The 27,119-nt window shown below is 41.6% G+C and overlaps 1 protein-coding gene and 1 pseudogene across 2 annotated transcripts in view; one reads left to right on the forward strand and one right to left on the reverse strand.

Annotated features, from left to right (window-relative positions):
* LOC102777248 (NLR family CARD domain-containing protein 3-like) overlaps window positions 1-27,119 on the reverse strand; it is a 1,099,208-nt gene that overhangs the window by 550,645 nt on the left and 521,444 nt on the right. Inside the window, exons 1-3 of one of the 2 annotated variants that reach the window (XR_015718526.1) lie at window positions 22,753-23,062; window positions 21,196-21,301; window positions 16,972-17,049 (exon numbers count right to left, since the gene is read on the reverse strand). Coding sequence is in view for 1 of the 2 variants with exons in the window: in XM_087837885.1 (XP_087694011.1) it covers window positions 14,363-14,529 (167 nt within the window). In the remaining variant the exon portion in view is untranslated. Of the gene's footprint in view, window positions 1-14,362; window positions 14,530-16,971; window positions 17,050-21,195; window positions 21,302-22,752; window positions 23,063-27,119 lie in introns of those variants that run through there. The other variant, XM_087837885.1, reaches the window with a different exon arrangement.
* On the forward strand, window positions 15,104-15,770 carry LOC148106003 (uncharacterized; annotated as a pseudogene).

The following is a 27,119-nucleotide window of genomic DNA, read 5'->3' on the forward strand; positions in this document are numbered from 1 at the left end:
TTGGTGAGTAAATCGTTTTGGCTGAGATTAAAGTTATTAGACTAAATTAGATTAAATAAAACTTTACTAATCCCTCGGGAGGATTCCTCCGGGTTCTCACACAGCTGAATAAACTGCTGTGTGAAAACAGCAGTTTATTCGACCATCTACGCCAGCATCCGGTTATATTTTAGACAGCAAGGAGCAGATGGCACGTGACGTAATTCTGAAGGCTAGACCGTCCAATTTCACAGTCGCTCATTTCCACTTAGACCACAAAGGCCGGATCCTCAGGTGGACGCAACCTCTTAATTTGGACACCCCCGGCCTGTTTCCAGCCGGACAATAATAACGGTGACATTTAACTTATTTTATCCGATAAATAAATACTGTAAGATTCAAGTTTTTTGTATATATATGTACATGTATATCCCCCCAGCCCCTTTGAATGTGTCCCTAATTCTGAGGTCTCAAGGTTGGCAAGTAGGTGCTAGGCTTGTTCCACATCAGTCTAAAATTGTATGTAACCATGAATAATGTGATGCCATGTCCACCAGGAGAGACCGGACAGTATAGATGTAAAACAAATATGCCAGCAGTTCATTTCAGCTAACAAGAGGAGCAGGCATGTGTTTGTTGTGTGGGCATGTAGTCCATGTCTGTTGCTGTAACAGTAGTTCATGTTTAGAATAAAACATCCCAGCTCACTGATCTGATAGAGGGCAGTAGTGCCTAAAATGTTGCATAATGTTGCTGAGAGATCTTTTACTTTGTGGTAATCTTAGATGAGTAGTTTTATGGACAAAACCGACCAGATCATTCAGTGTTCCCTTAGTGCTAATGTGTCAGAGATGTTGGTGTACTATAACTGAAGTTATGTTGTTAAGTCCTTAAAGTCATATTCTTTTATTGTCATGACTGTATTTGAAGCTATTTTTACTTTTGTATGATACCTGATTTATATGGAATATGAATGAAGTAAACTAAAGCCTAAAGTCATTTGTTTAATAGTAATTTAACATTATATAATTCACATATAAAACTATGAATTGTAATTTTAAACGGTTTAAAAGCATGTAGAATAGCATATGTAGGCAAGTATATTTCTCCCTTTTTTTTTTTTAAATCAGGAAGCAAAAACAAAAAGGAAAAAATTAGAAACGGGGCAGGGGTTGATGGTTGAACCATCCATCCCCACCAATGCCACAACCAAATCTACACCCTTGCCCACAAGACTCACTTCCCATAAAGATATATTAAATTACCACAGCGCATAAACTCAATAGCAGCAGGCAACCCCCTCTTAAAACAGTAACAAGTGAAAAAAGTTAGGAATGAACTGAAAACATTTGAATATAACTGGAGCTTGAAAGCTCCTAAGCTGGCTTCTGACAGTGGAGCACTTCCACTGACACCCTCACAACTTGAAGGGAAACCCCTTATTACTCCCTGAGTTAGGGGGCCTTCCACTGAGACGGCACTCACAGCACGAGAAGCCCCACCCATTTTAGCTCGACAGTAACCATAATTCACCATGTTGTCCATAGCTAATACATAACATTAAATTAGTTCTCTTCACGTCTGTATACTTGCAGCTTCTCTCTATATCCCGCAGCTCCTCGGATCTGACGCGGACACCGATCACCAACTCCCCGCCACAGCGGGCCTCTTTGTAGTTTTTCTCTGGGGGTTGCCGGTGGTGTAATCACCTTTACCGGCAGGCCCCGACTTGCCAGGTCAGCTGTTGCCTCCTCCACCATGTTGTAGGTTTTCGCTCCTTCTTCGAAAAAAACCTTAAGGCGCGCTGAGTAGAGGGTCCTAAACCGTAGATTCTTCTCTTTTAGGACCTTTCGTGCCTCTGCATACTCCTTCCTCAAAGCCATGATCTCAGGAGGGAAATCGTGGTCGAGGTTGATCTTGCTGGAATTCAGCATAAAACCTTTCTTTTGCCAAGCGAGCCTCAGCACTTTTTCTTTAACCGTGAAGCACAAGAATTTTACCAGGATCGATCTGGGTTGGGAGCCGTCTGGAGGGAGTAACGATAACACTCTGTGTGCTCTCTGAATTTGTAACAGTGTTGATGGTGGGATGGCGAGATTCTCCCGGAGTAGCTTCTCCACAAAGTGGGCCATAGATGGAGCTCCCGATTCTGCTCCCTCTGGCACCCCGTACAGTCTGAGCGACTCCCTCCTCGAGTAAGCCTCCAGTGATGTTAGTTTTGTTTGAAACTTTTCCTGCATTGTTAGTATCTCAGACAAAATCTAGTCTGTGTTCTGGAGCTTATCTTTGTGTTCAGCAACCCTGGTTTCCACATCGTTAAGCCGCACATTGGCTTTATCCAACTCACCCCTTATTTCCAGCAGTTGCGCTTTCGTGTCTTTTCGAAATTCTTTTACCTCTTTGCCAACGCCTCTCAGTTCTTTCAGTATCAGCGTCACACTTGCTGGGTCATCCTCATCTTCTGTCCCAGAATCCTCGCGGCTAGGAGTGGGAGAGTGGCCCCGGCTAGCCCCATAGGAGCTAACGTTAGCCCCTTCTCTTAGCTGCATGTTGTCATCTTCCACGTTTTCGAACGTTAACTTCTTAGCTCTTTTGTTCTTTCTGGACGTCATTTAGGCACCTTTTTCCTCTTTATGTGCACTTAGATAGTGTATTGAATTACTTGGGGCAGTTTTAATAAGTTTCGGTTGAGAGCTCTCTTACTAGGTTGCCATCCCCATGAGCGCCGGAACCGGAAGCCTTGAATAAAATGTTTAATTGGTTCATTTTAAAAAACAAAATATCTTGAGGCTGGGCTTGAGGAACGAGGCTGAAGCTCAAAGGCCACAGTGACTGACAGTTGTGAGTAAAGTGACTTGAATCCATGTTGACTTACAGGCAATCGGACGATTACAGAGAAAGCAGGCAAGCACTACATGTTTCTGTTACTTCATGGTATACTAGTTGTCACCGTTTTAACACTTGGTTCTTATGTTTCTTTTGTAATATTTTGAATTAATGTTCACTGATCCCTAGAAGGTTCGACTTATACTGGGATATACACTTAGTACTTTAAAGTTAAGGTTATATGGAGTTTCTATGTAGCAGTAGTTTGGGCTAGGAGGTTGAAGTTGTTGGGAATATACTGCAGTCACCTTAGTTCAGAAAGGGGACCTAGTGGGTGGGGTGGGGTGGGGGGAACTATGGCCCAGAGTTATTGTTCCTGTGTTTGTTTGCTTTGGTTGTATGTGGGGGGGTTTTTTTTGTTTTGTTTTGGGTTTTTTTGTTTTGTTTTCTCTTGTCCCCTCCCATGTACGGTCATCTTGTCATTGTCACCAGATTTCAGTAAAACATATATATGGCTAGTTTTAGCACTAACAATAGTACTATTAGATTCTTGTCTTGGAATGTGAAAGGCTTGAACGGTCCAGTAAAGAGATCTCGGGTTCTCAGCCACTTAAAACATCTCAGTGCAGATGTAGCTTTTCTCCAGGAGACTCATTTGCGAGTCGAAGATCATAAAAGACTTAAACCTTCATGGATAGGTCATATGTTTCACTCAAACTTTGATATTCGAGCCAGAGGAGTGGCAATTTTAATTAGGAATGAGATACATTTTTCTCTCACTAAATTGATTGCTGACAAAAATGGACGATATCTAATTGTTGTAGGGACCCTCATGAATAACCCAGTGGTTTTAGTGAACGTCTCTGCCCCAAACTTTGACAACGCTCTGATTGCTAATAATCTTTTGAGGATGATTCCTGACTTAAATACACACCTCCTGATATTCGGAGGTGATTTAAACTGCGTTATTGACCCAGCTTTAGACAAATCTGCCACTGGCTCTAAAGCAGGGGTGTCAAACTCAAATACACAGTGGGCCAAAATTCAAAACTGGAACAAAGTCGTGGGCTAACATTAATATTTATTAAAAAAAAAAAAATCTTCCTCCAGATATAAGAATGAATCTTTTCTTATGGACTCAAATACGTTTTGCTGGAAAACTGAATATGGAACAAGCAAAGCTTAATACTAAACAATATATATATTAGCTGTATAATACCAGTAGGCCAGCTCTAATAGTAATTTGGTATGGCTTCGCGGGCCAAATGTAATTAGGCTGCGGGCCAAATCTGGCCCGCGGGCCAGAGTTTGACACCTATGCTCTAAAGCATCGTCTGCTATGTCCAGGGCTTTCTCACACTTTATGACCCAGAATGGATACATTGATCCTTGGAGGTTTTTTAATCCCCAAGCCAGAGAATATTCCTTTTTTTTCAAATGTTCATCACACATATTCTCGGATCGATTACTTTTTTATAAATGGCTCCATGGCTTCTAAGGTTTGCAACTCTGAATATCTCCCGATTGTTATATCTGATCATGCTCCATTAGTCCTGGATATGGCTTTGTCTCCTGGCTATAGACCTCAGCACCCATGGAGGTTGAACTCTCTTCTTTTGTCTGATTCAGCTTTCTGTGACTATATCTCATCTGCAATTGATAACTTCTTAACTACGAATGAGTCTGAGGATATCTAGGATAAATGGTAAATGGTAAATGGACTTGTTCTTATATAGCACTTTTCTACTCTGTCTGAGCACTCAAAGCGCTTTATACAACTAATTCATTCACCCAATCACACCCATTCACACAAGCACTTTTTTCTGACCTAAGTACTAAGTAGTCTACCATTCATACACATTCACACTCCGATGGATGCATCGGAGAGCAACGCGGGGTTAGTATCTTGCCCAAGGATATTTGGCATGCAGACTGGAGCAGCCTGGGATCGAACCACCGACCTTCTGGTTAGTGGCTGACCTGCTCTGCCACCTGAGCTACAGCCACCCAAGCCACCTATGGAAAACTCTTAAAGCATACCTCAGGGGCCAAATAATTTCCTATTTATCTCACCTATCTAAATCAAAGAAAGCTAAGCAAAATGAACTTTCTGCCAAAATTCAAGCCCTAGACCGGCAACACGCTCAAACTCCCTCACCTGAAATATATAAGCAGCGTCTTAACCTGCAATCGGAGTTCAGTCTCCTGTCGACCCTTGATGCAGAGCAATTGTTATTACGGTCCCGTGGCAACTATTATGAACATGGTGATAAAGCCTCTCGTCTGCTAGCCCACCAGCTACGTCACCAATCGGCATCTTGCCAAATTTTGCAAATTAGAAATGAATCGGGAACTTTGACTTCTGATCCAACGGAAATCAACTCAATTTTTAAGTCATTTTATAGTTCTCTGTATACATCAGAGTTCCCCTCTAATTCTATAGATATGAACCAGTTTCTTAACAAATTGGATACCCCTACAATTACAACCTCAAAAGCAGCAGAAATTGATGCACCACTCACTTTGGATGAGGTTATATCATCAATCACATCCGTACAGTCTGGAAAGTCCCCTGGTCCCGATGGGTTCCCTGCCGAATTTTATAAAAAATTCCACTTAAAACTGGCCCCTTTGCTGCTGTCGGTTTTTGAGGAGTCACTGAAATGCGGCTCTCTCCCTCAGACACTAAGACAGGCTTCTATCTCATTACTGCATAAAGAGGGAAAGGATCCTACCTGTTGTGGCTCCTATTGACCAATAAGCCTTCTTAATGTAGACTTTAAAATCTTATCCAAACTGCTAGCAACCCGTTTGGAAAGAGTTCTCCCTTCTATTATATCAGACGAACAGACAGGCTTTATTAAAGGAAGACATTCCTTTTTTAATATATGGTCAATTCTTAATATAATATACTCCAAAAATCATAGCACCGTCCCTGAGGTGGTGATCTCATTGGATGCTGAAAAAGCATTCGATCGAGTGGAATGGGAGTCTTTTCGCAGTCTTGAGGAAATTTGGTTTTGGTGACAGTTTTATATCTTGGTTTTTATACCTTTTATATACTACGCCACTGGCATCTGTTTGTACTAATAATGTGAATCCCGTGGTACAAATCAAGGTTGCCCACTCTCACTTTTACTTTTCACTTTAGCAATAGAGCCTCTTTCTGTGACTCTCAGAACCTCGCCTCTGTTTCAAGGGGTTATTCGTGGTGGTACGGAATATAGGGTTGCTCTGTATGCAGATGACTTATTACTATATGTTACAAATCCAACAATTCATTTATCCTCTGTAATGGAAATACTTCTGAGTTTTGGCTCTTTCTCTGGGTACAAGATTAATATACAAAAAAGTGAATGTTTTCCTATAAACCCAGCTGCAAAAGAGCTTAGACAGACAGATTTTAATTTCCATTTAGCTTCTTCAGGTTTTAGATATCTAGGAGTGCATATTACCAGTTCATTTAAAGCTTTGCGAACAGCAAAGACCTATGCTGAACTATGTAAGGTTGGCTTTTCAAAGGTGGGCAAATCTTCCTCTATCACTTTTTGGCAGGATTAATATTATAAAAATGAATATTCTACCTAAATTCCTCTATATTTTTCAGTGTATCCCATTGTTTCTACCTAAGTCCTTTTTCAAATCTGTGAATCGAATGATTTCATCATTTATATGGGCAAATAAGACCCCCAGGATTAGTATGACCTCATTACAACAGGGTAAGCTCAGTGGGGGTCTTGCTCTGCCCAACTTGATGTTTTATTATTGGGCAGCCAACATTCAGAAATATACCTATTGGCTGACTGATCCTCAGGCTTCTTGGTGTTGCCTTGAGGCTCAATCATGTTTCTCTTCCTCACTCCCAGCACTATTATTTTCATCCCTTCCTGTCTCCCTGTTACGATTCACAGACAACCCTGTTCAAATTGGCTCTCTAAAAATATGGTGTCAATTCCGGTGTCACTTCAATTCTGTCTCTGCTTCTGCTCTAACCCCAAACTGCAACAACCACCTCTTCCCCCCATCCCTGGTAGACTCCTCTTTCCGTATATGGGCAAGAAAAGGTATCAAATGTTTTTATGACTTCTTCAAAGATAACATTTTTCTCAGCTTTAGTGAGCTTTGTTCTTTGTATAATTTGCCCTCGTATCATTTGTTCCGCTACTTTCAAATAAGACACTGTGCATCTTCTATCTTGCCAGAGTTTCCAAGTCAACCTCTCAAGCCTTGGTGGGAAGACTTATTCCAGTTGAAGCCTCACAGTAAGGCTCTAATATCACAAATATATACTTTAATTATGGCATCGGGCAATTACACAACCAAGAAAATTGCCTCGAGTTGGGAACAGGAACTGGGTCTTCAGTTTGTTGAAGGTTACTGGGACAAAGTAATTGACAGAATTCATTCTTCAGCCTCATGTGCAAGACTCTCCCTTATTCAGTTTAAGACGGTATACAGATTACACTTCTCAACATCTAGATTATCTAAAATATACCCCAGCATTCCTGACCTGTGCAACAGATGCAACACCTCCCCCTGTGATTTAAGTCATATGTTTTTTCCTGCGCGTCACTTCAATTATACTGGACTTTTTACTCTGAAGTGCTCTCTCATGTTTTGAGCGTTACTCTCAAACCATGTCCACTAGTTGCCATTTTTGGTGTTTCTGAGGACGCCACCCTAAACCTTAGTCGTAAGCAACTGGATATTATCGCTTTCACTTCACTGCTGGCACGGCGTCGAATTTTGCTGTCCTGGAAAGCTCCTGACCCTCCAGCCTGATCACGTTGGCTGGAAGATGTTATGTTCTTTTTAAAAATGGAGAAAATAAAATTTAGACTCAGAAGAAATGTTAATAAGTTCTCACAGATGTGGCAGCCTTTTATCATTTACTTTAACTCATTGAAAAAACTTACAACAGACTAAACTTTTGTACCACAGGGTTCCCTTTTGTTATGGTTTTGGGAGGGAGTTAATTTTTTTAAAATTATTATTTTGTTTGTTTGTTTGTTTGTTATTTTGTTGTTTTCTGTGAGCGGGTTGTTGTTTTTTTTTGGTTTTTCTTCCTTTTTTCCTTTTTTTCCTTCTTTCTTTTTTCTGTTTTATTGTTATCATCCTAATCTTAATGGACTAATTTGTTTTGATATATGTCTTTATATCAGTTGGTACTTGCTTTATTGGGCCTGATATGTCAAATTACATGTGCAAAACTTTATAAATAAAGAGGGGAAAAAAATCTGACCTTAGAGTATTTAGTTTACAGTTTAAACTTTGTAGTCCAGCAGACAGAAACTTCACTCCTGAATCCTGCACATTTTTGATACTCAGGTCCAGCTCTGTCAGAGTAGAGGACTGAGAGCTGAGCATTGAGGACACAGCTTCACAGTTTTCCGCTAAAAGTTCACAGACGTTGAGTCTGAAAATGAAAACATGAACAAAGACTGATGTTAAAGTGTAACCAGGGTGCAATAACTAATCTTATATTTTAAGAATCCTTGTTGTTTTATGCTGAACAGATGTGGTACGAAACAACAGTAAACTGATCAAGTTTACCTTTACTGTTTAAATTGCTGGATTTATTTTCTCAGTTAAAAACAAAACAAAACAAAACAAACAAAAGAAATAAGAATACAAATCGGTCAGACCTCAGAATATTCAGTTTTGCTTGTGGGCTCTCCACTGCAGCAGACAGAAGCTTTACTGCTGAATCATTCAGTCTGTTGGTACTCAGGTCCAGCTCTCTCAGACTACAGGACTGGGAGCTGATGACTGACAGCAAACGTTCACAGCCTCTCTCTGACAGGAGACAGCTGCTCAGCCTGAAAAAAATAACAAGAACAACAAAACAATAATATTTATTATCAAATAAAATCTCTTTATATGTTGAACATAAGTAATCAAATGTGTACAAATGAGTACACTACAATGCACAATTAAATAAAAAAATGTTCAAGAATTTAAGTGTAACAGAAGAAAAATATTTCAAATTAAACACAATTATTCCAATGTATGTAAATGGAAACCAGTGAAGAGCAGGTTAATTTAGTGACAGTAGTTCAGTGTCTGCTGGCACAGGCCTGTGAGTACTGCAGTATTACAGTTACTACAGTACTGCTGGTCAATTTATTAATTCTAATATGTGTGATTACTGTAAATGTACTTATAAATAATGTATCACATCCTGGACTTGGTGCAGACTCTCGTTTCATTTTCTGTCTAAAAGCTGCTTTGGCTCATTCCCCTTTAAAGCCCCGCTCTCCCTAAGGGCCAACTTTATTTTGATTGGATGATTTCATAAAGCACGCTGATAAAATCATGATTAGAAATCTTCTCAGATGTATTTTTACATTTTAGATCCACAGCAACAAAGTTCACAGCAGGACGTCTCTGTTCATTAATTATTATGCCCATTACCTGCAAACTGTGAGGTACGCAGGTAATGTCAGGTAAACACTAGCTGTCTGAAACTTTTCCTGTTAAATGTGTGTATAAAGAAAATAAGCTGAAATAAAGAGACTGGATGGATCTGTGCTTTGACTTTGACACCAAACATTTCTACCTGTTAAAAGGGAGTTTTTCCTTCCCACTGTCGCCAAAGTGCTTGCTCATAGGGGGTCATATGATTGTTGGGTTTTTCTCTGTATCTATTACTGTACGATCTACTGTACAATATAAAGCGCATTCAGGCGACTGTTGTTGTGATTTGGTGCTATATAAATAAAATTGAATTGAATTGAATTACATCCCATTTCAGGTACCTGGAAACCTGAACCTTCTCTGGAAACCTGGGACGCTGGCGGGTTTCTCTTGCTTACCTATCTGCTCATCCTCTTTCTTTCTGCTCGAATGATGATTTCCTGGTTGAGTTTGTAAAGACTTTTGCTCAGGACCTTCTTGCTGTGCGGCAACAGCGCTAACCACCGTCCGCTGTATTTTTTTCAGTCATTAAATCAAACCATGAAAGATCAGCTTGCTTCTCGCGATCAACCTGTCTGTTTTCGATTCCACACCAGGGTGTGCCCACTGGTAAGTTCAGGAATAAGGGTGGAGGATACTCACACAAACAAAAAACAAACCCAGATTGCAACTCCAAGTCTCTGTGCTAGTTAACCAGGCCTTTCAGGCTCTTGTTCAATCAGAACCTCATGGAGTCTGAGTTAGCGAGACAGTAAAACATCCCTCTATGCGCCCTTAATCCACCCATTCCCACTAAGTCATTAAATAACCGAGTGTCCCGTCACATAACTCACCGCACAGAGCCTGTCACCCCTGGCAATCACAAGAAAACACCTTTTTTGCTTTTCATGCACCTCACAAACCACTCATACCCGGGTTTCCTTGGCTAGAATTACATAACCCACACTTAGACTGCTCAGGTCAGAGGGTAATCAGTTAGAGTCTGTTCTGTCATTCAAATTGCCTTGTTCGTGTCTGTCCACCGGAACCTGTGGAACCGTCAACCAACACTGAGACTGTTTTAGATCTCTCCTCTGTGCCCACCAAATGTCATGATCTTCAGGAAGTATTTAGCAAAAGTAAAGCGCTTTCACTGCCACCTCACAGACCACATGACTGTACCATAGAACTACTCTCTGGCTCCACCCGGCCTTCTAGCTGGCTGCATAACCTGTCTAGACCTGAGTGTGCGGCTATGGAAAAATACATTAAGAAATCCCTCGGCGCAGGCATAATCCAACGATTGTCATCTCAAGTTGGAACTTCTTTTTAGAGGGGGAAAATGATGGCTCTCTCTGGCCATGCATTTACTTCAGGGGCCTCAGTGATATTACCATCAAGAATAAGTACCTATTACCTCATTAGCTCTGCTTTCAGGCCATTTCACAGCGCCACCTCCGCAACGCTTACCACTTTTTCCAGATCAATCAGGCAGACAAGTGGAACACCGTTTTAAACAAGCCATTGGGGGACTATGAGTATTTGGTCATGCCGCCTGGGTTAACTAATGCTCCCGCAATGTTTCAAGATTAGTTAACGATGTCCTCCGGGACTTCCTTAACAGGTTCATATTGGTGTATCTGGATATCATCATCTATTTTTCCAACGTTTGCTGGAGAAAAAAAAACATATGTCAAAGCAGAAAAGGGTGAATTCCATTCCTCATCAATAACTTTTTTCGGTTACATTTTGGCACGGGGGCAGGTGAAGACGGATCTGGCAAAAGTAAAAGCTTTCACAGAGTGGCCTACCCCTTGTACCCATTGTAGATTCCAGAAGCATCTCTAATGGGTTTTGGGAATAGCAAATTTTTATAGACGGTTCATTTGCAACTATAGTCAGGTAGCTGCACCACTCAAGTCTCAACATGCATCTGGTCCCCCAAAGCTGAAACTTCATTCACCAAACTGAAGTATCTGTTCACCACGGCACCTTTTTGGTTCACCCTGATCACAGTTATCATTGTAAAGGTGGACACATCAGAAATTGGAGAAGGGGGAGGTAAATGATGCCAAGTGAAAGAGAATGCTTGGGGGGGGGGGGGGGGGGGGGTGTCATGCTGCTATCATGGTCTGTGTGAGCGGCTGTGGTTTCCCACTAGACTCTGGTTTCTGCCTTTGGGTGAAGCCTGGTCAGCCTGTCCATTGTCCACACCTGACAGTAATCTACTAGGCTGAATATAACATCAGCACTCTCAACAACTCTGCTAACCTCCCAATCCTCGGATCATCTACTCACCCTTGCAGTTCAGTCACGTTTTCCTGGATGCTGATCTTCTTGATTCACTCACAGCCACATTAATGCCTTTCGTCTCTTAGACTTACTGGACCACTTTGCCTGGATTCAAAGCTAACAAGTACTCACCCAGACCTCACCACCTGCCTTCCCCAAGTTGCTTTCCAACTGCTGACAAGTAAATGGTAAATGGACTGATTCTTATATAGTGTTTTTCTACTTTCCCGGAGTACTCAAAGCGCTCTATACAACATGCCACATCCACCCAATCACACCCATTCTCACAAACACTTTATCTGTACTTAGTGCTTTCTAAGTACATTCACACACATTCATACTCTGATGGATGCATCGGAGAGCAAGTTGGGGTTAGTATCTTGCCCAAGGATACTTGACATGCAGACTGGAGGAGCCAGGGATCGAACCACCAACCTTCCGATCAGTAGGTCAGATCAGACCAGCTTTACCTCCTGAGCTACAGAAACCAAGTAAGACATTGAAGATAACCTCGTTCACTTACTGTAACCTCCACCAGTGATCTTTCTGATGCTGCTCTTCCTCTGTTACAGTGAATCAGATTACCATCAACCAAGACACATTTCCGGAAACCTACCATAGAGCCCACTTCATGCTCACAGCTTCAAGTACTTGACTTCCGCCATAGTTCACAGTTCATGTTAAAAATTCCAAGTGTCAAGTTCCTGTGTGTAAATAAAGCCTTCACGTCTAGTAATATTCAGTTCCTTCTCCTTTGTCTGTATTTTGGGTTCACCATGTTGTTCTGGCCACACCGAGGTAACATATTTATATTTGAAAAACAGAGAGACATTGGGGATTGCAATAAAGATGAGACACAAACCAGACCTTAAAATAAGAACATCTGAAAAAGATGTAGGTGCAGTCTGGTAGCTCAAGTATTTGCTTTAAAAGAACAGAGTTAAACTCCTGGTTGTTGGACACAAGTGAACAACTTGAGGATAATAAACCTGTCAGAGGGGCTGAAGGATCAGAGCTCATGTTCTTATAGGCTGGATCTGGATTGTGCTTTGATTCGAGTTAAAGACAAAAATATTTCAGAAATGCTGACATGTCCTGCTGGAGAGAAATATTTAAAGTATCATATTTGACTAAGTAACTATTTTTTAATTTTTCTTAAAAGCCAGTGTTCTTGGAACTGAGCACCTCTGATTTATTTCCCATGATTTTAAGAATGAAGCGATGAGTTCATGTTTACTTACAGAGCTTTGTTGGAGGCTTTGACCACTGGCAGCAGCCTCAGAAGAGCCTTCTCTGAAGCAGAGTATTTCTTCAGGTCAAACACATCCAGATCTTTTTCTGATGACAGTAAGATGAAGACCAGAGCTGACCACTGAGCAGGAGACAGTTTATCTGTGGAGAGACGTCCTGATCTCAGGGACTGTTGGATCTCCTCCACTAGAGAACGATCATTCAGTTCATTCAGACAGTGGATCAGATTGATGCTTTTCTCTGCAGACAGATTCTTACTGAGCTTCTCCTTGATGTACTCGACTGTTTCCTGATTGGTCTGTGAACTACTTCCTGTCTGTGTCAGCAGACCTCGTAGGAGACTCTGATTGGTCTGCAGGGAAAGACCCAGGAGGAAGCGGAGGAACAAGTCCAGTTGTCCATTTGGACTCTGTAGTGCCTTGTTCACAGCATTCTGGTAGAAGTGTTTCTCTGCAGATTCTCTTGTTTCAGATTTCTTGGAGGTTGTCTGTTGTTCTTCCAGCAGATTGAGTCCAGAGTTGATGAAGGTCAGATGGACATGAAGAGCAGCCAGAAACTCCTGAACACTCAGATGGATGAAGCAGAACACCTTGTCCTGGTAAAGTCCACTTTCCTCTTTAAAGATCTGTGTGAACACTCCTGAGTACACTGAGGCTTTGCTGATATCGATGCCACACTCTGTCAGGTCTGATTCATAGAAGATCAGGTTTCCTTTCTGCAGCTGATCAAAAGCCAGTTTTCCCAGAGAGTCAATCATCTTCCTGCTCTCTGGGCACCAGTGTGGATCTGTTGCACGTCCTCCATCATACTTGACCTTCTTCACTTTGGCCTGAACCACCAGGAAGTGGATGTACATTTCAGTCAGGGTCTTGGGCAGCTGTCCTCCCTCTCTGGTTTTCAGGACACGCTCCAGAACTGTAGCAGTGATCCAGCAGAAGACTGGGATGTGGCACATGATGTGGAGGCTTCGAGCTTTCTTGATGTGGGAGATGATCCTGCTGGCTCTCTCCTTCTCTCTGAATCGGATCCTGAAGTACTCCTCCTTCTGTGGGTCAGTGAACCCTCTGACCTCTGTCACCCTGTGAACATACTCAGGGGGGATCTGGTCTGCTGCTGCAGGTCGTGTGGTTATCCAGACGTGAGCATAGGGAAGAAGCTTCCCCCTGATCAGGTTTGTGAGAAGTACATCAACTGTGGTGGGCATCGTAACGTCAGTCACACTCTTAGTGTTGTCGAAGTCCAGAGGAAGTCGACACTCATCCAGACCATCAAAGATGAACACAACCTGGAAGTCTTCAAAGCTGCAGATTCCTGCTTCTTTGGTTTCTGTAAAGAAGTGATGAACAAGTCCCACCAAGCTGAACTTTTCCTCTTTCAGCACATTCAGCTCTCTGAAAGTGAATGGAAATATGAACTGGATGTCCTGGTTGGCTTTGTCTTCAGCCCAGTCCAGGCTGTATTTCTGTGTTAAGACTGTTTTCCCAATGCCAGCCACTCCCTTTGTCAGCACTGTTCTGATTGGTTCATCTCTTCCAGGTGTGTCTTTAAAGATGTCTTCTTGTGTGATTGTTGTTTCTGGTCTGTCTGGTTTCCTGGATGCTGTTTCAATCTGTCTGACCTCATGTTCATCATTGACCTCTGCAGTCCCTCCCTCTGTGATGTAGAGCTCTGTGTAGATCTGATTCAGAAGGGTTTGGTTTCCTGCTTTAGCGATCCCCTCAAACACACACTGGAACTTCTTCTTCAAGAAAGACTTTAGTTTAGGCTGACACTTCTGAAGATCATCTGAATCAATAAAAGGAAAAAAGAAGGAAAAATACAAATATGGTTTGAAGGAGCTATCTGACGTACTTTGCCCTTTGTTGAGCCTATCATACGTTTTAGTTTTTAATATACTTATTCTACCAGAAATTCATCAAAAAAAGGGGCTAGAGGAATTCCTAAATGTAATTCCTGAAAGCAGCCACATTAAATGTTTTGAACCTACACATCTGCATTGCTTTGCAACTTTTCATATGTCCCTGATGCCAACATGTGCAGGCTAAACAGGTTTCTGCTTTCTGTCCCTATTCTCCATACTTTGTTACCAAAAATAACAACATTGAAGTGTCATAATGTACCCCACTGCTATGTTATTTAAAGAAGCATCTGAGAGGGATTCAGTAATTCACATTTAATTCTTGTCGTAAATTACAATGGCGAAAGATAATGTAAACCCTTTCTGGCCACACAAAATATGTGCCTTCTCGTTTGGCTCTTGGCGAAGGCAGTCGCACTTTTCTCATCTCCTCCTTACCCTTATCTTCCCTGCTTAGCCTTTTGTGTCATTGTTTTGTCTCGTGTGTATTTCACTTCCCTGGAAAAATCTCTCACAGTCTGTGTCTAAAACCTAAAAGAGAATTATGGATTTGATCAACTGGTCTCTGAATGCTATTGACACCCTTTTCTCAATGAGAAGTCTGGGCTCGGGAGAGCCCGAGTGCCCTGGAGGGACTTTCCCTGCCGGATACATGATGGACGGGTGGCAGACATGGAGGATCGTGAGCCTGGCGGGACTGTCGATCGAGGACGCTGAAGATATCTACCTATTCGGAACCATGATAACAGGGTTCTTGCTGATCGGAGCTGGCTTGGCCCTGGCTTATCGGAGAATTAAGAGAGCGTAACTGGCTGTTCAAACCCCCACAAGGCTGCCCGCTGGGATTGAAACGATGGGACAAGGTGCGGCTTCTCAGAAAGGGCTCACTGATTGCAGCATGGTTAAGAGCTTGGAGGCGCTAACGGCTGCAGTGAAGGCTCAGAATAACACCTCTGAGCATATATTGGATTACATCAGGGAAGAATCCACTTGGAACAACACCTCGGGGCGGAAGCTGGATTACATCGCGGATCAGTTGGCTGCGGTCGTGAAGTCTCAGAATCTGCTCGGTGAGCAAAAGACTGAAAAGACCACGGAATTGAAGGTAAATAACATCATGGAGAAACTCGCAGCTATTGAGAGACCAGTGTCGGTGTCGGAGTGTTAAAAACAGCTTGAAATTCTGAGTTGTTCAAATCATGAGTTGTTTGTAAAAGAAAAATCACCATTATAATGTGGCTACCCCTTCGGTGCCAGCTGTGGGCTCAAGGCCGGAGCTGAACAAAAACACCCTGATAACGACTGTGTTGAGTCTGTTCCTTTCCATCCCATGCAAGGCCACCTGGGTTGGCTGGTAGACTGTTTACTTAGCCTGATAGGGCGGAGGACACTGTCTCAGCTGAACTATGGACACGCACACACATACATTTACACTGATAAGCACTCACTCATCCCCCCTCCCCTTCCAATGCCTTTGATGCTTGTTGCATCCTGGTAACATGAGGCGGGTCTGGGCCCGCGCTGGAGAGTCGGCGCAGTGGCAGGATGGCTGCTGTGTTGCCTGGGATTACTCCTCATCCCCTACCCAACCCTGTTGCTGGTCACGTGCTCTATAATGTTGTACTGTGGACATTTATGTGCTTTCTGCGCAGAGGAGATTTTTTGTTTCCTGTTCTCATGCTGTCCTCTATAGCCCAGCATGAGTAGAGGTCTCTTTTGTGTGTGTATGGTCGCGGGGCGGGTTCATTCCACTGCAGGGCAACCTGCCACTGCAGGTAGCGAATAAATTTGAACTTGAACTTGAACTTGATTATATAAAAATGTGGCGTTTTTTTCATTAAACATTTAAGTCAAATGACTGATGCTTTTCTTTTTTAAGGCAATCAGTTTGCATGGTTTTTAAAAGTAAAGAACACTTGTGTTTAATTAAATACAGCTCACATTAGATCTAAGTAGTTTCACAGGTTTATGATGATCATCAAAATTCCTCCATGTACTTTAGAAAATATATTTGCAGGCATTTAACAAATCCAAACATTCGTCATAGAATGACGTTCTTGCCCTCTCCTTTTTCTTACAAAGAATTCTGAGGTTCCACTTTCACATCTCAACAAACTGCAAGGTGACCATTTTTATTCATGGTATATGATACATGACCTCACCTTGTTGAGCAGATGGATCAGAGTTTAAACGCAGCTGAGAGAAAAGAGAAGGATCTTTGACCTGAAGATGTTTGATTGTTTTCTTGCATGCTTTGTCTCCTTTTTTCCTCACTGTGTCGATGAAGCTGCGTGCCTTATCTGCTCTGACTGGGTTCCCCTCCAGTATCGATTCTTTCTCCAACTCATTTAAGACAGTGTCACATACGAGGGCCTCAAGGAGCTGTGTGAGGATTTCTGTTGTTACCCTCCAGACAAAGGCTGACCGCACCCTGGCAAGCTCCTCCTCTACAGGAAGAAGAAAGAGACATAAACATGCCTCTCAGTCAAAATCATGTGAAAAATACAGTGGAACCCCCACTTACGAATACCCCATGTCACGAAATATTCAAGTTACGAAGGCACTGAACAGCAATATTTCTGCCCGTCGTACGGCAAAATGCCCGTGTAACAAAATCCGCTGGCTCTGATTGGCTGAGCCTACAATGCCCACAATGCCTTCCGAATCATGTGACAACCCCTTAGCTTCCGTACTTGCGCTTCGCTGTTCCACTTGAACGACATATTGTTGTTCTAGTTAGCAATTAGCCTAAAGCCCATCGTTCAGCATCGCCTCACTTAAAAGGCGCGATGGCTGCTTCGACTTACAAAAATTTTCGACTTACGAAAGACCCTCGGGAACGGATTAATTTTGTAAGTCGGGGTTCCGCTGTATTCTAACTTTGTTGAATTAACACTTCATCATCTCATCAACAAATACTGAATTTTAGGGTGTGTGGGGTTAAAATGATGCCAGCTTAAAATGAAACTGAAGAAAAAATTGAAACTGAAAAATAATATTGTAACCGATACACAGATGATCTGTATTGCTATGCAGCTGTTCTATATTGCTATACAGACGGGCAGGTATACAGGTATACTCAAAAGTGTTAAATGTTTTGGTGTTAGTAGTCTTCTTGCAAAAGTAGAGTTAATTTTACTCTAAGTAGAGTCACATTCTTTTAATGTAACTCTGAGGTGTAAAATGATAGTAGTTAAAATCGAGTTTTAAAAATGAGTGTTTCTATGTCAAATCTGGAGGTGTTACATTGGAAACATTAACTCTTGACCTCTTAACTCCTAGAGGGGCTATGACACCAATAGAGTAAATTCACAGACTCCGCCCCCAGCACCATAGGCTCCAATCGAAGCTGAAGTGAAGCCGTTTCTGAACATTTTGCTCTACATATTTGAGTTGTTTGCCATGCTTGGTAAGTCCTTTTTTCAAAGATTGTTTCAATTATAATTATTAGCTTTTACTTCTGTGGCTCTTTGGAGTTGAGACAAAGCTGTGTGAAAGGCATTAGCCATGTTGCTCGGTGATAGCATAATATTCTGTTTTAGCTAGCTGAAAGGCATTAGCCATGTTGCTCGGTGATAGCATAATATTCTGTTTTAGCTAGCTGAAAGGTATTGTTTGCGGGCAAATACCACAGCCTTGAAAAAAAGCTTACATGTGAATTTTCAGTCAAATTTTTGGTCAAATACACCTAAAACAATGTCTAGAATGTGAAATGTTGGTATAATGGTGCTACTTGAAGCCTGAAAACGATCTCCCATAAAAAACGAGCAAACAGCAGTAGCAGACGTCCTGACTGGGTTCTACGTTAGCGTTTAGATCCCTCCAGAGTTTTGTGCACACGGTTTAGGTAAAAATGAAAAAGGTTGAGGTTTTACATTTAGTTCAGTAGTACCTGTTGCCTGTGTCCTTGTCTTTTGGGAAAAGGCTTTACACAAGTAATGGCTCAAAAAGGATTCCTTTTTTTTTTTTACTGTGCTGCAATTGATTACCAGATTATTTGTGCCATTAATTAGTGTCAACTATTTTTTATTCAATCTCCACATAGGATATGCTTGTGAAGATGGAATATGGGGGAGAGCAGAAGTGCGTTGCAGTTCCACAAAGGGATGAATGAAGGACATGCATATTGTATTGAAGAAATAAGTGATGAAAATGCTGTTATTTGCATTTACCAGCTCACCTATGTCAGACCTTTTGATAAACAAAATTCTAATGAAAGTGAGAACATGTACACTGTTACATCTTTCAGAAAATGTTTTGAAATTGTGGTGCACAGTTCAGAATAAATGTTTTTCAAAAACCATTGCGTCTTTTTAGTAAATGTTTATTTCCAAAAGAAATTTCTAGAAGTTCAGAACAGTAAAATTCCAGATTTTTATAATTAATTAGAAGATAACTCTTACGTAGTTAAACTAAAATACTCTTTGAGAGTTAATATATAAACTCTTAACACCTAGTTAGCATTAGTAAGTGTTAAATTATCAACTCCAGACAGAATTGGTGTTTAACACTAAATCAGAGTTAACGTACCAACTCTCCAAAAAGAGTTAAATTAACACTCTCTGGTGTGGACCCATATAGACACTTTAATAGTGTTGAAATCAAATCTGACAGTGTTAATTTGGACATGCTGGATTTGCTGTGTATGAACAAATATACATATATAAAGATGAAGCACTGTGAGGTAAACAGATCTACAGAGTGCTATGAAAATATCTACAGTAGTGGAAGCGTAGCTCTCTAACAGTGTACACACTATAACAGAGACTACACCATGTCAGTGTCCTAAAACTACAGCAGTAACCAATGTGGTGAATGTTGATAATGAAATGATCATGGTCACTGGGAGGAGGAGTGTAGTAGGGTTCAGTGAGTGTGGATGGAAAGGTTCAGCAGGGACTGAGTTCAGTAGGGTAACAACTGTGAGGAAGCAGCTCTTCCTAAACCTGCTAGTTTTAGTCTGAAGGCTCCTGTAGCACCTCCTGGAGGGGAGGAGCTGGAAGAGTTTATTGGCAGGATGAGAGGAGTCCCTGAGAATGATGCATGCTCGGAGTAGAAATCTCTTCCTGTGGACATCCTCAATGGCAGGAAGTAGAGTCCCTGTGATGCGTTGGGCGGTTTTCACCACCTGCTGCAGTGCCTTGCGGTCAGCAACAGAGCAGTTCCCACACCAGACTGTGACACAGTTGGTCAGGATGCTCTCTATCACACAGCGGTAGAAGTTAACCAGTATGTCATTAGACAGGTGGTTCTTCTTCAGGGTCCTCAACAAAAAGAGGCGCTGATGGGCCTTCTTGACCAGGCTGTAGGTGTTAGTTGACCAGGACAGATTCTCAGAGATGTGGATCACCAAGAACTTGAAGCTAGAGACCCGTCCAACAGCTGTGCCATTTATGTAGATGGGGACATGGGTATCTGTCTTCTCCCTCCTGAAGTCCACAATGAGCTCTTTGGTTTTGCTGGTATTCAGGAGCAGGCACAGCTAGGTGCTTTACTCTTCCCTGTAGCAGACTCATCGTTGTCACTGATGAGAGTCATCGTGGTGTCATCTGCAGACTTGATGATGGAGTTGGATCAATACTAAGGTCTGCAGTCATAGAGGAACTGGCTCAGCACACAGCCCTGTGGAGTGCCAGTGTGAGTGTGACAGTGGTAGAGCTGTTATGGCCTGACCTTACATGCTGAGGTCTGTTGGTCAGAAAGTCCATGAGCCATGATCCAGGTACAGATGGAGTCCACACGTTTGGTGATCAGCTTGGAGGGAAGAACTGTACTGAATGCTGAGCTGAAGTCAACTGACAGCATTATTGCATAAGTATTCTTGTTGTCCAGGTGTGAGAGTACACAGTGAAGAGCTGTGGATACAGCATCCTCTGTACTCCATTGTTTTGATTGACAAATTGGTGAGGATCCAGTGTGGGGGCAAGCATGTCTTGAGGTGCATGTCCTGTAATGCATCAGGGCCAGCAGCTTTTTGAGCTTTGCTTTGTGTAATGTTATAAATAGTTGGATAATCCTCAGAGTCTCTGGACTTTTACTTAGAGATATTATATTCAGTCTTGTAGAAAGTTATATACTTAAAAATATATGATCCTCTCTGGTTACTCTGGTATAAGTGACTCTGAATCACTTTATGGTAAATAACACACTATCTGCAAAAAACTGTGAAAGAATTCCAGATCACAAGTCTGTAGTTCGACATACAAGTGACGACCTTTGACCTTCATCAGTTTTTATTTAATTGTGTCAAAGAAACTCAAACGTGCTCTTCGTGCAGCTGAGTACATCAAGTGTTTAAAACGGAAGCTGTGCAGGTCTGAGATCAGCAGCTTTGTGAAACACCAAACTGAGGTCCTGTTAATGCTGATATATTGTGACACAGTTACATTTCAATTCAATTCAATTTTATTTATATAGCGCCAAATCACAACAACAGTCGCCTGAAGGTGCTTTATATTGTACAGTAGATCGTACAATAATAGATACAGAGAAAACCCAACATTCATATGATACATGGGTGATTGATGCTTTTGACTTTGTTTTTATAAATAAAACAGCTGCAGCTTTCACTACAGCACATGTGGTGCTTTAACCTTTGTACTGTTTTCATCAGTTCATTCTGCAGTTAACATGTGAACATGTTGGATGATCTGTCTGCTGTCACTGGGTGGTGCTGAGGTCTGAATCTGAGGGCAGCTCCTGTAATCACAAAGAGAACAGAATCATCACAAACTGAAATATAAAGTTTATCTCAAATCTGAAATAGAGCTGATTCTTCTGTCCTCACACACCCAGGATCTGAAGTTCTTCTCTTACATTCCTTTAGTTCTTCAGCTCTGCTGACATATGAGCTGTTTATTTTTTAAAGCCGTATATACCAACAGATTTTCCAATATAATGTTAACCTTTGAGTTGTTGGTGCTTTGTGAATGGAAATCTCCATACATGAGCAGATGGAGCAGGTTTCAGTCGTGGTTCAGTCTGCTGCTGCACCGTGGTCACCAACATACAGAGGTATCATAACAAATATTAATGTCTTGATGCATTCTCAATCATCCAGGAAAATAAATCTCCAAAAGTTGATTCTGTTCATCTGGATGTAGCGTTTTCTGGGAGAAACGTTTCGTCACTCATCCAAGTGACTTCTTCAGTCTCAGCTGACTGCAGGTTAGACCATCTCTGAATCGAGGAGGGGGCCTAAGGGTACATCTTTCACCATCTTACAATGCTGTGATTGCAGCCATTCCCCAACTCTCTGTGAATGGTACTCATGGCCATTGATCAGTGGTTGTTGATCAATGGTCATGAGAATTTGCATAATTGTGATTAAGGAACTGACCTCAAAGCCCATTGTTCCTTCAGTGGGCTGGTTTCAGTCATTATGCAAATGTACTGTTTATAAGATTGGGGAAACCTGCAGTCAGCTGAGACTGAAGACGTCACTTGGATGAGTGACGAAACGTTTCTCCCAGAAAACGCTACGTCCAGATGAACAGAATCAACTTTTGGAGAACAACTATTAATGCTTTTAATTAATGCTTTTTTCCCTCTCAAAGGATGTAAGCTGTACTGCACATGTAACTTTGTGAACAATACCTCAATAAGAATGATTCAGACTGTTTTATTTAACCTGAATATTTGAAACAAACTTAGTAAAAACAATACACAGAGTCAGAGCTAAAAATGTAATCAGTGGAAAAATGAAACACACATTTTAACTTAAGCTGCCAAGCAGAAATATTTGGTTTGAGTACATAAATATTAGGCTTTGCTATTTAATCCGTAATTAATGATTAATGAGGGGTTACTAAAGTGCAAGCCTTTTTTAGAATATGTGTTAATATCCTTACAGATGTGGCAAAAGAGTGAAAACATGCTGCTGTCTGCACATATTTAATAATCAGCTCTACACAGGAGCTGCAGCAGAGTGCAGCCTGTTGCTCTTACAGTGTAATACTCATAATAAAAGTACAGTAACTGTGGTTAGTTACTGACTGAGCAGCCCGGTGCGTTTCTGTTCATTTCGTTCACCTGCACGGGTTAGCTAAACACACTTTACAAAACAAGTTTTCCCGACAGCCGAGAGCTCATCTTAGCTAGCTAGCTGAGGACGTTAGCTACAGATTAGCTTACAAACACCTTTCACTTACCAAAAATATTGTGGCGGCTCTCAGGTCCTTCTGTCAGGCAGATACTGAAGAACACCTGAGTCTGTCAGTTTGAAACAGTCGGTAAACGCTGGACCTCCTCTCAGCGTCCCCGCTCTATGTGCCGTTCAGAGATACGCAAGTTTCTTCATGACTGTGGCTGCTGCAGATATTAGGTCGTCCATGATTTCTACAGTCACTGGTCAGCAATATAATGTGCGCAAACATATGTGGCTCATATATGTGGCTCCGCCCCTCAAGCGCGCCCTCAGATGTCTAAACAGTGCCAGCTAATTGAAGCTGAAAAAATAACTGTACGTGGAAAAAAAACGATGTAAGTGTGAAAACATGGCAGTGAGTGAGTTTTTTCTTTAAATTTCTATATTTATGTTTTTTCACTATCATTTTTTTTCACTTTCAATACATTTGTTTCAGTTTCAATATTTCTTCAGTTTCATTTTAAGGTGGCATCGTTTTAACCTCATATGTGGGTTCGAAGTACAAAAAAGTCCAGTTGTTTCTCTGCCAAACTCCTCAGACTGGAAGTTCTCATGTTATAAAAATGTCCCAAAGAAAGATTAAGGCAAAGATTAGGACAGGTTACAACTCGTGAATTTTATGTACTTATCACAGTTACAAAAAAGAATCTGCCTGAAGTCTATACATCCATACGTCTCATCATACAAAGCACTGATCTCCTACCTGCAGATGGAGCTGCTTTGACTGGCTGTTCTTCAGGTTCTTCCATCATCTTTCTATAAAAACACGAGAAGATGATTTTACCAAAAGAAACAGTGAACACAGTCTGGGTGTCACATCATATGAATTTGTGTCATGGTTTAGTGTACGGGCCACACACACTAAAACTGATCTGTGTGAAAGAACACATCGATGACATGTCAATGCAGTGATAACCTCATGATATTTGGGGAATAGAGGTTTTTACTTTTTCATATATTTGTTCAGTATAATGATTAAATAATCTGACAATACAAACCTAAAATACTTTGTTCCCTGTCTGCGACTTTGTGCGTCTCTGCTGTTAGTGCTTAAAGGAAGTTTTAAACTTAAAATACTTCCCCACATATGTGACTGTGGTCTCTGGGGCCATTATCCTGAAACACTGGGGCTCAGCCCTGAAAGCTTTGCTATCTTCACTTGATAACAGCAGCTGTTTAAAGTTCTTATGAATGTAAATGTGAGACACTGTGTGCTCACAGCTAAAGGCTGCAGTCAGCTGTGTTAGAGCGTCCAATGATCCTTTAATAAACACTCAGAGCTCCATGTTAAGGAAGTTAATTAATAAAAGCGGGGTGGAGACGTGACTGTGATGGTCCAAATGTGTCTTAAACCAGATGAAATGACAGCTGAGCCTGTGTGTCCTTTGAGACACTGCTCTCCTACAGAGATGCATTTTAGAAACCAGGAAACATCAAATCATTTAAATCAGAGAGTTCATGTTACTAACAGCTCACCTCTCTGCAGCAGACACAGAGCTGGGTGGAGGTCCAGGCTGGTTCCTGTGAATAATGATGGAGCAGTGATGTGAGTGCTGAGCTGTGACATGGAGAAGAGTCATGGACAGTTAGAGATGGTCATCTCACCTCTGAGCTTTGGTCTGGCTCTCATGTTCCCCACACAGAGTGCTTTTAGAGGGAGGGACTCCCTCCTCTCTGTCCTCACACTGATCCATGCTGCTCAATTCACATCAGCTCACACACACTTTCTACCTTCACCTGCAGAGGAAACACAAATCATTCATGTGCACATCAACTGAAATCCTCCTCTCCATCATGTGTGCTGTCCAAATATCAGCTGCTTCTTTCCTGCTTCATCTCAGTGTCAGCTGAATGCAGTCAGACAGCAGTGTGAGGCAGAGGAAGCTGCCATCAGCTGCTCTACTATCAGTCCACTAGATGGAGCCTGAAGCACACACGATGCATTCACTGACACACACTGATTCACTGTGACTGGAAGCTTCAGTCAGTTCAACACGTGTGAACAACATTTTAAACATTTCAGCTGATCCATGATTCAAAGACGATCAGCAGAGTTAAAGCTTCACACTAATTCTTCCTGCTGAGTTTGCAGAGAACTGCACACACACTGATTCACTGCTAATGAGAAGCTTCTTCCATCCAGTAATTCATCATCCATCAGCTCTGCTGCTGCTCTCAGTCCTGGACTCTGATCACAAACAAAAAGCAGCTTTTTAACTCGTGTCTGTAAGAACTCTTAGCGTTAGCTTAGCGTTAGCTTAGTGTTAGCATGCTGTGTGGCTAGCTTAGCGTCAGAGCTCTGCAGGTGTGTCGTGTGTAAATATTAATCACAGTGACAGTAAAGGAGGTAAAGGGCTGTGACGTCATCACGTACGCTGCGTCCTCTGTGGGCTCTGAGTGAACTCACAAAGTACAAACTACAAGTACACAAACACGAACGTAGCTCAGAGTGGCGGACACACTCGGCCTCGTTGGTCCAGCTGTGAGTCCGTTACCGTGAACTATGGAGCGGCAGATTTGTGCTGAACTAAGCTGCACACAGCTGATGTTAGCCAGGAAAACATTACACACTGACTTTAATGGAGAGACCGGAAATACAAACACACACAGTTTGTTGTGTGAAGAAATCAAACATGAGCTGAACAAACAGTAAAGTTCCTAAAGACAAACTGTTAAAGGAGGAAACAAAGCAAACTTACAGTTTCTTCACACACCAACAACAAGCTCCACAGCTGCACACTAAACATGGACACGCAGGTGATTCCTGGAAGGAGGCCGGGCTTCACCTGAAGCAGGACAGGTGGAGACTTGATAAGAATTTTCCCCTTACAGGGAGGAGGCTGATCTTCAGATGAGTTCCTGTTAAATGTGACGAAACAAAGTTAAAAGTGGACTCAGTCTTGTCTGATTTCACTCTGTTTTTCACTGAGCAGGTTGAAGTTTTATTAATGAAAATCAGCAGAGCTTGGTACTGATGGAAGAACCTCCTCTAATCGCTGTCATTCAGAGTGATCCAACCTGTTTGTGAATGCAGCTCACAGACTCTCTACATTTCCACACGACTTAACAGACTGATGGTGTTTTTCCTTCAAACAAACTTTACTGAGAACACTCAGAAACACTCATGGACGCTCCAACAGAGTGAAGATGGTGATCAGGATGAAGAAAACTTTAGAGAGCTCTCAGAGCTGCTGAGCTACTCACAGTGGAGACTCAAAGTCAGGATTTTAACCTTTTTAAGCATCTGTATTAAAGCAGATGTGCAGATCTAATATTAAACAGTGCTGTCATATACAGGCTCACCTCAGGAATAAACATGCACACACATAAACTTGTGTTCATGCAGACATTAAATAGGAACATACAAAATGATTTGATCAACACTTACAGTTCAGATCAGGCAGAGTGGAGCTGTTTATAAAGACCAGTCAAATCTAAGATAAGATCATGAGAGGTGGAAACAAAATCCCCAAATGACTTGTTTGTATTTTAATGTCACAATAACTCGTGTGTTGCTCACATAAAGTATAGAAAATGAAAAAGTCCATTGAGTTTAATGTCATCAAATGAATGTTGCAGTTCATTTTCACTGCAGAGAGATAAAAAGGTTTAGTATCTACGTGTTAGCTGATGTTTGTTTGCTTACAGCTGTTTGTTTTTTTAATGTTTGTCAACATCTGCAAAGATTTTAGTTTTATATTATAATCATGTAAAAACTATTCTCACCGAGAAAAAGCAAAGATTGAATGTCACAGCTCAAAGTCTGACTTTTCCTACTAAAATAAAACGTGTGAGTGACGTGTCAGTAGAATTGAGCCAACTGGTTGTCTTCATTTTCAGTCCTGATGAGCTCAAATGTTTAAGATCATCAGTTTAAAAAAGCATAAGGCCGTGGATCCTTAAGGTTTTTATGGTTTGAGTTTACAGTGAGAGGTGTTTATAATGATGTTGGCTGTTTTCCAGTTGAACAATCTTCCAGGGAAGTTTAAACTAGAAAAACTAGTCACTGCCTGCAGCAGAGCTTCAGTTGGCAGCATTCCTGATCTTTGTGGAGCAGCAACAACATGTTGTTAACAGAGCTGTATAAAGACTGACTCACCTCACCAGGCTCTCTTTCATTCACATCATACACAACATTTACTTCATTACAAGCTGTGTTGGTCAAGTTACTTGAAATAAGTACTCAGTTACTAATTACTGATTACTTCTCCAAGGAAGTAATCCCATGTCTTTACTGATTACTTATTTTCAAAAGTAATTGGTTACTTTACTCTTTAAAAAACATGACTTGAATACGTAATAAAGTAGAAAGTAGACGTTTCAGCCCGAGACTTTGATTTTTTCTCCATAATCCATCATATAGAAATGAAT

This window comes from Neolamprologus brichardi, chromosome 3 (assembly GCF_056152115.1).
Source record: "Neolamprologus brichardi isolate AB-2024 chromosome 3, ASM5615211v1, whole genome shotgun sequence".
Classification (NCBI taxonomy): Eukaryota; Metazoa; Chordata; class Actinopteri; order Cichliformes; family Cichlidae; genus Neolamprologus; species Neolamprologus brichardi.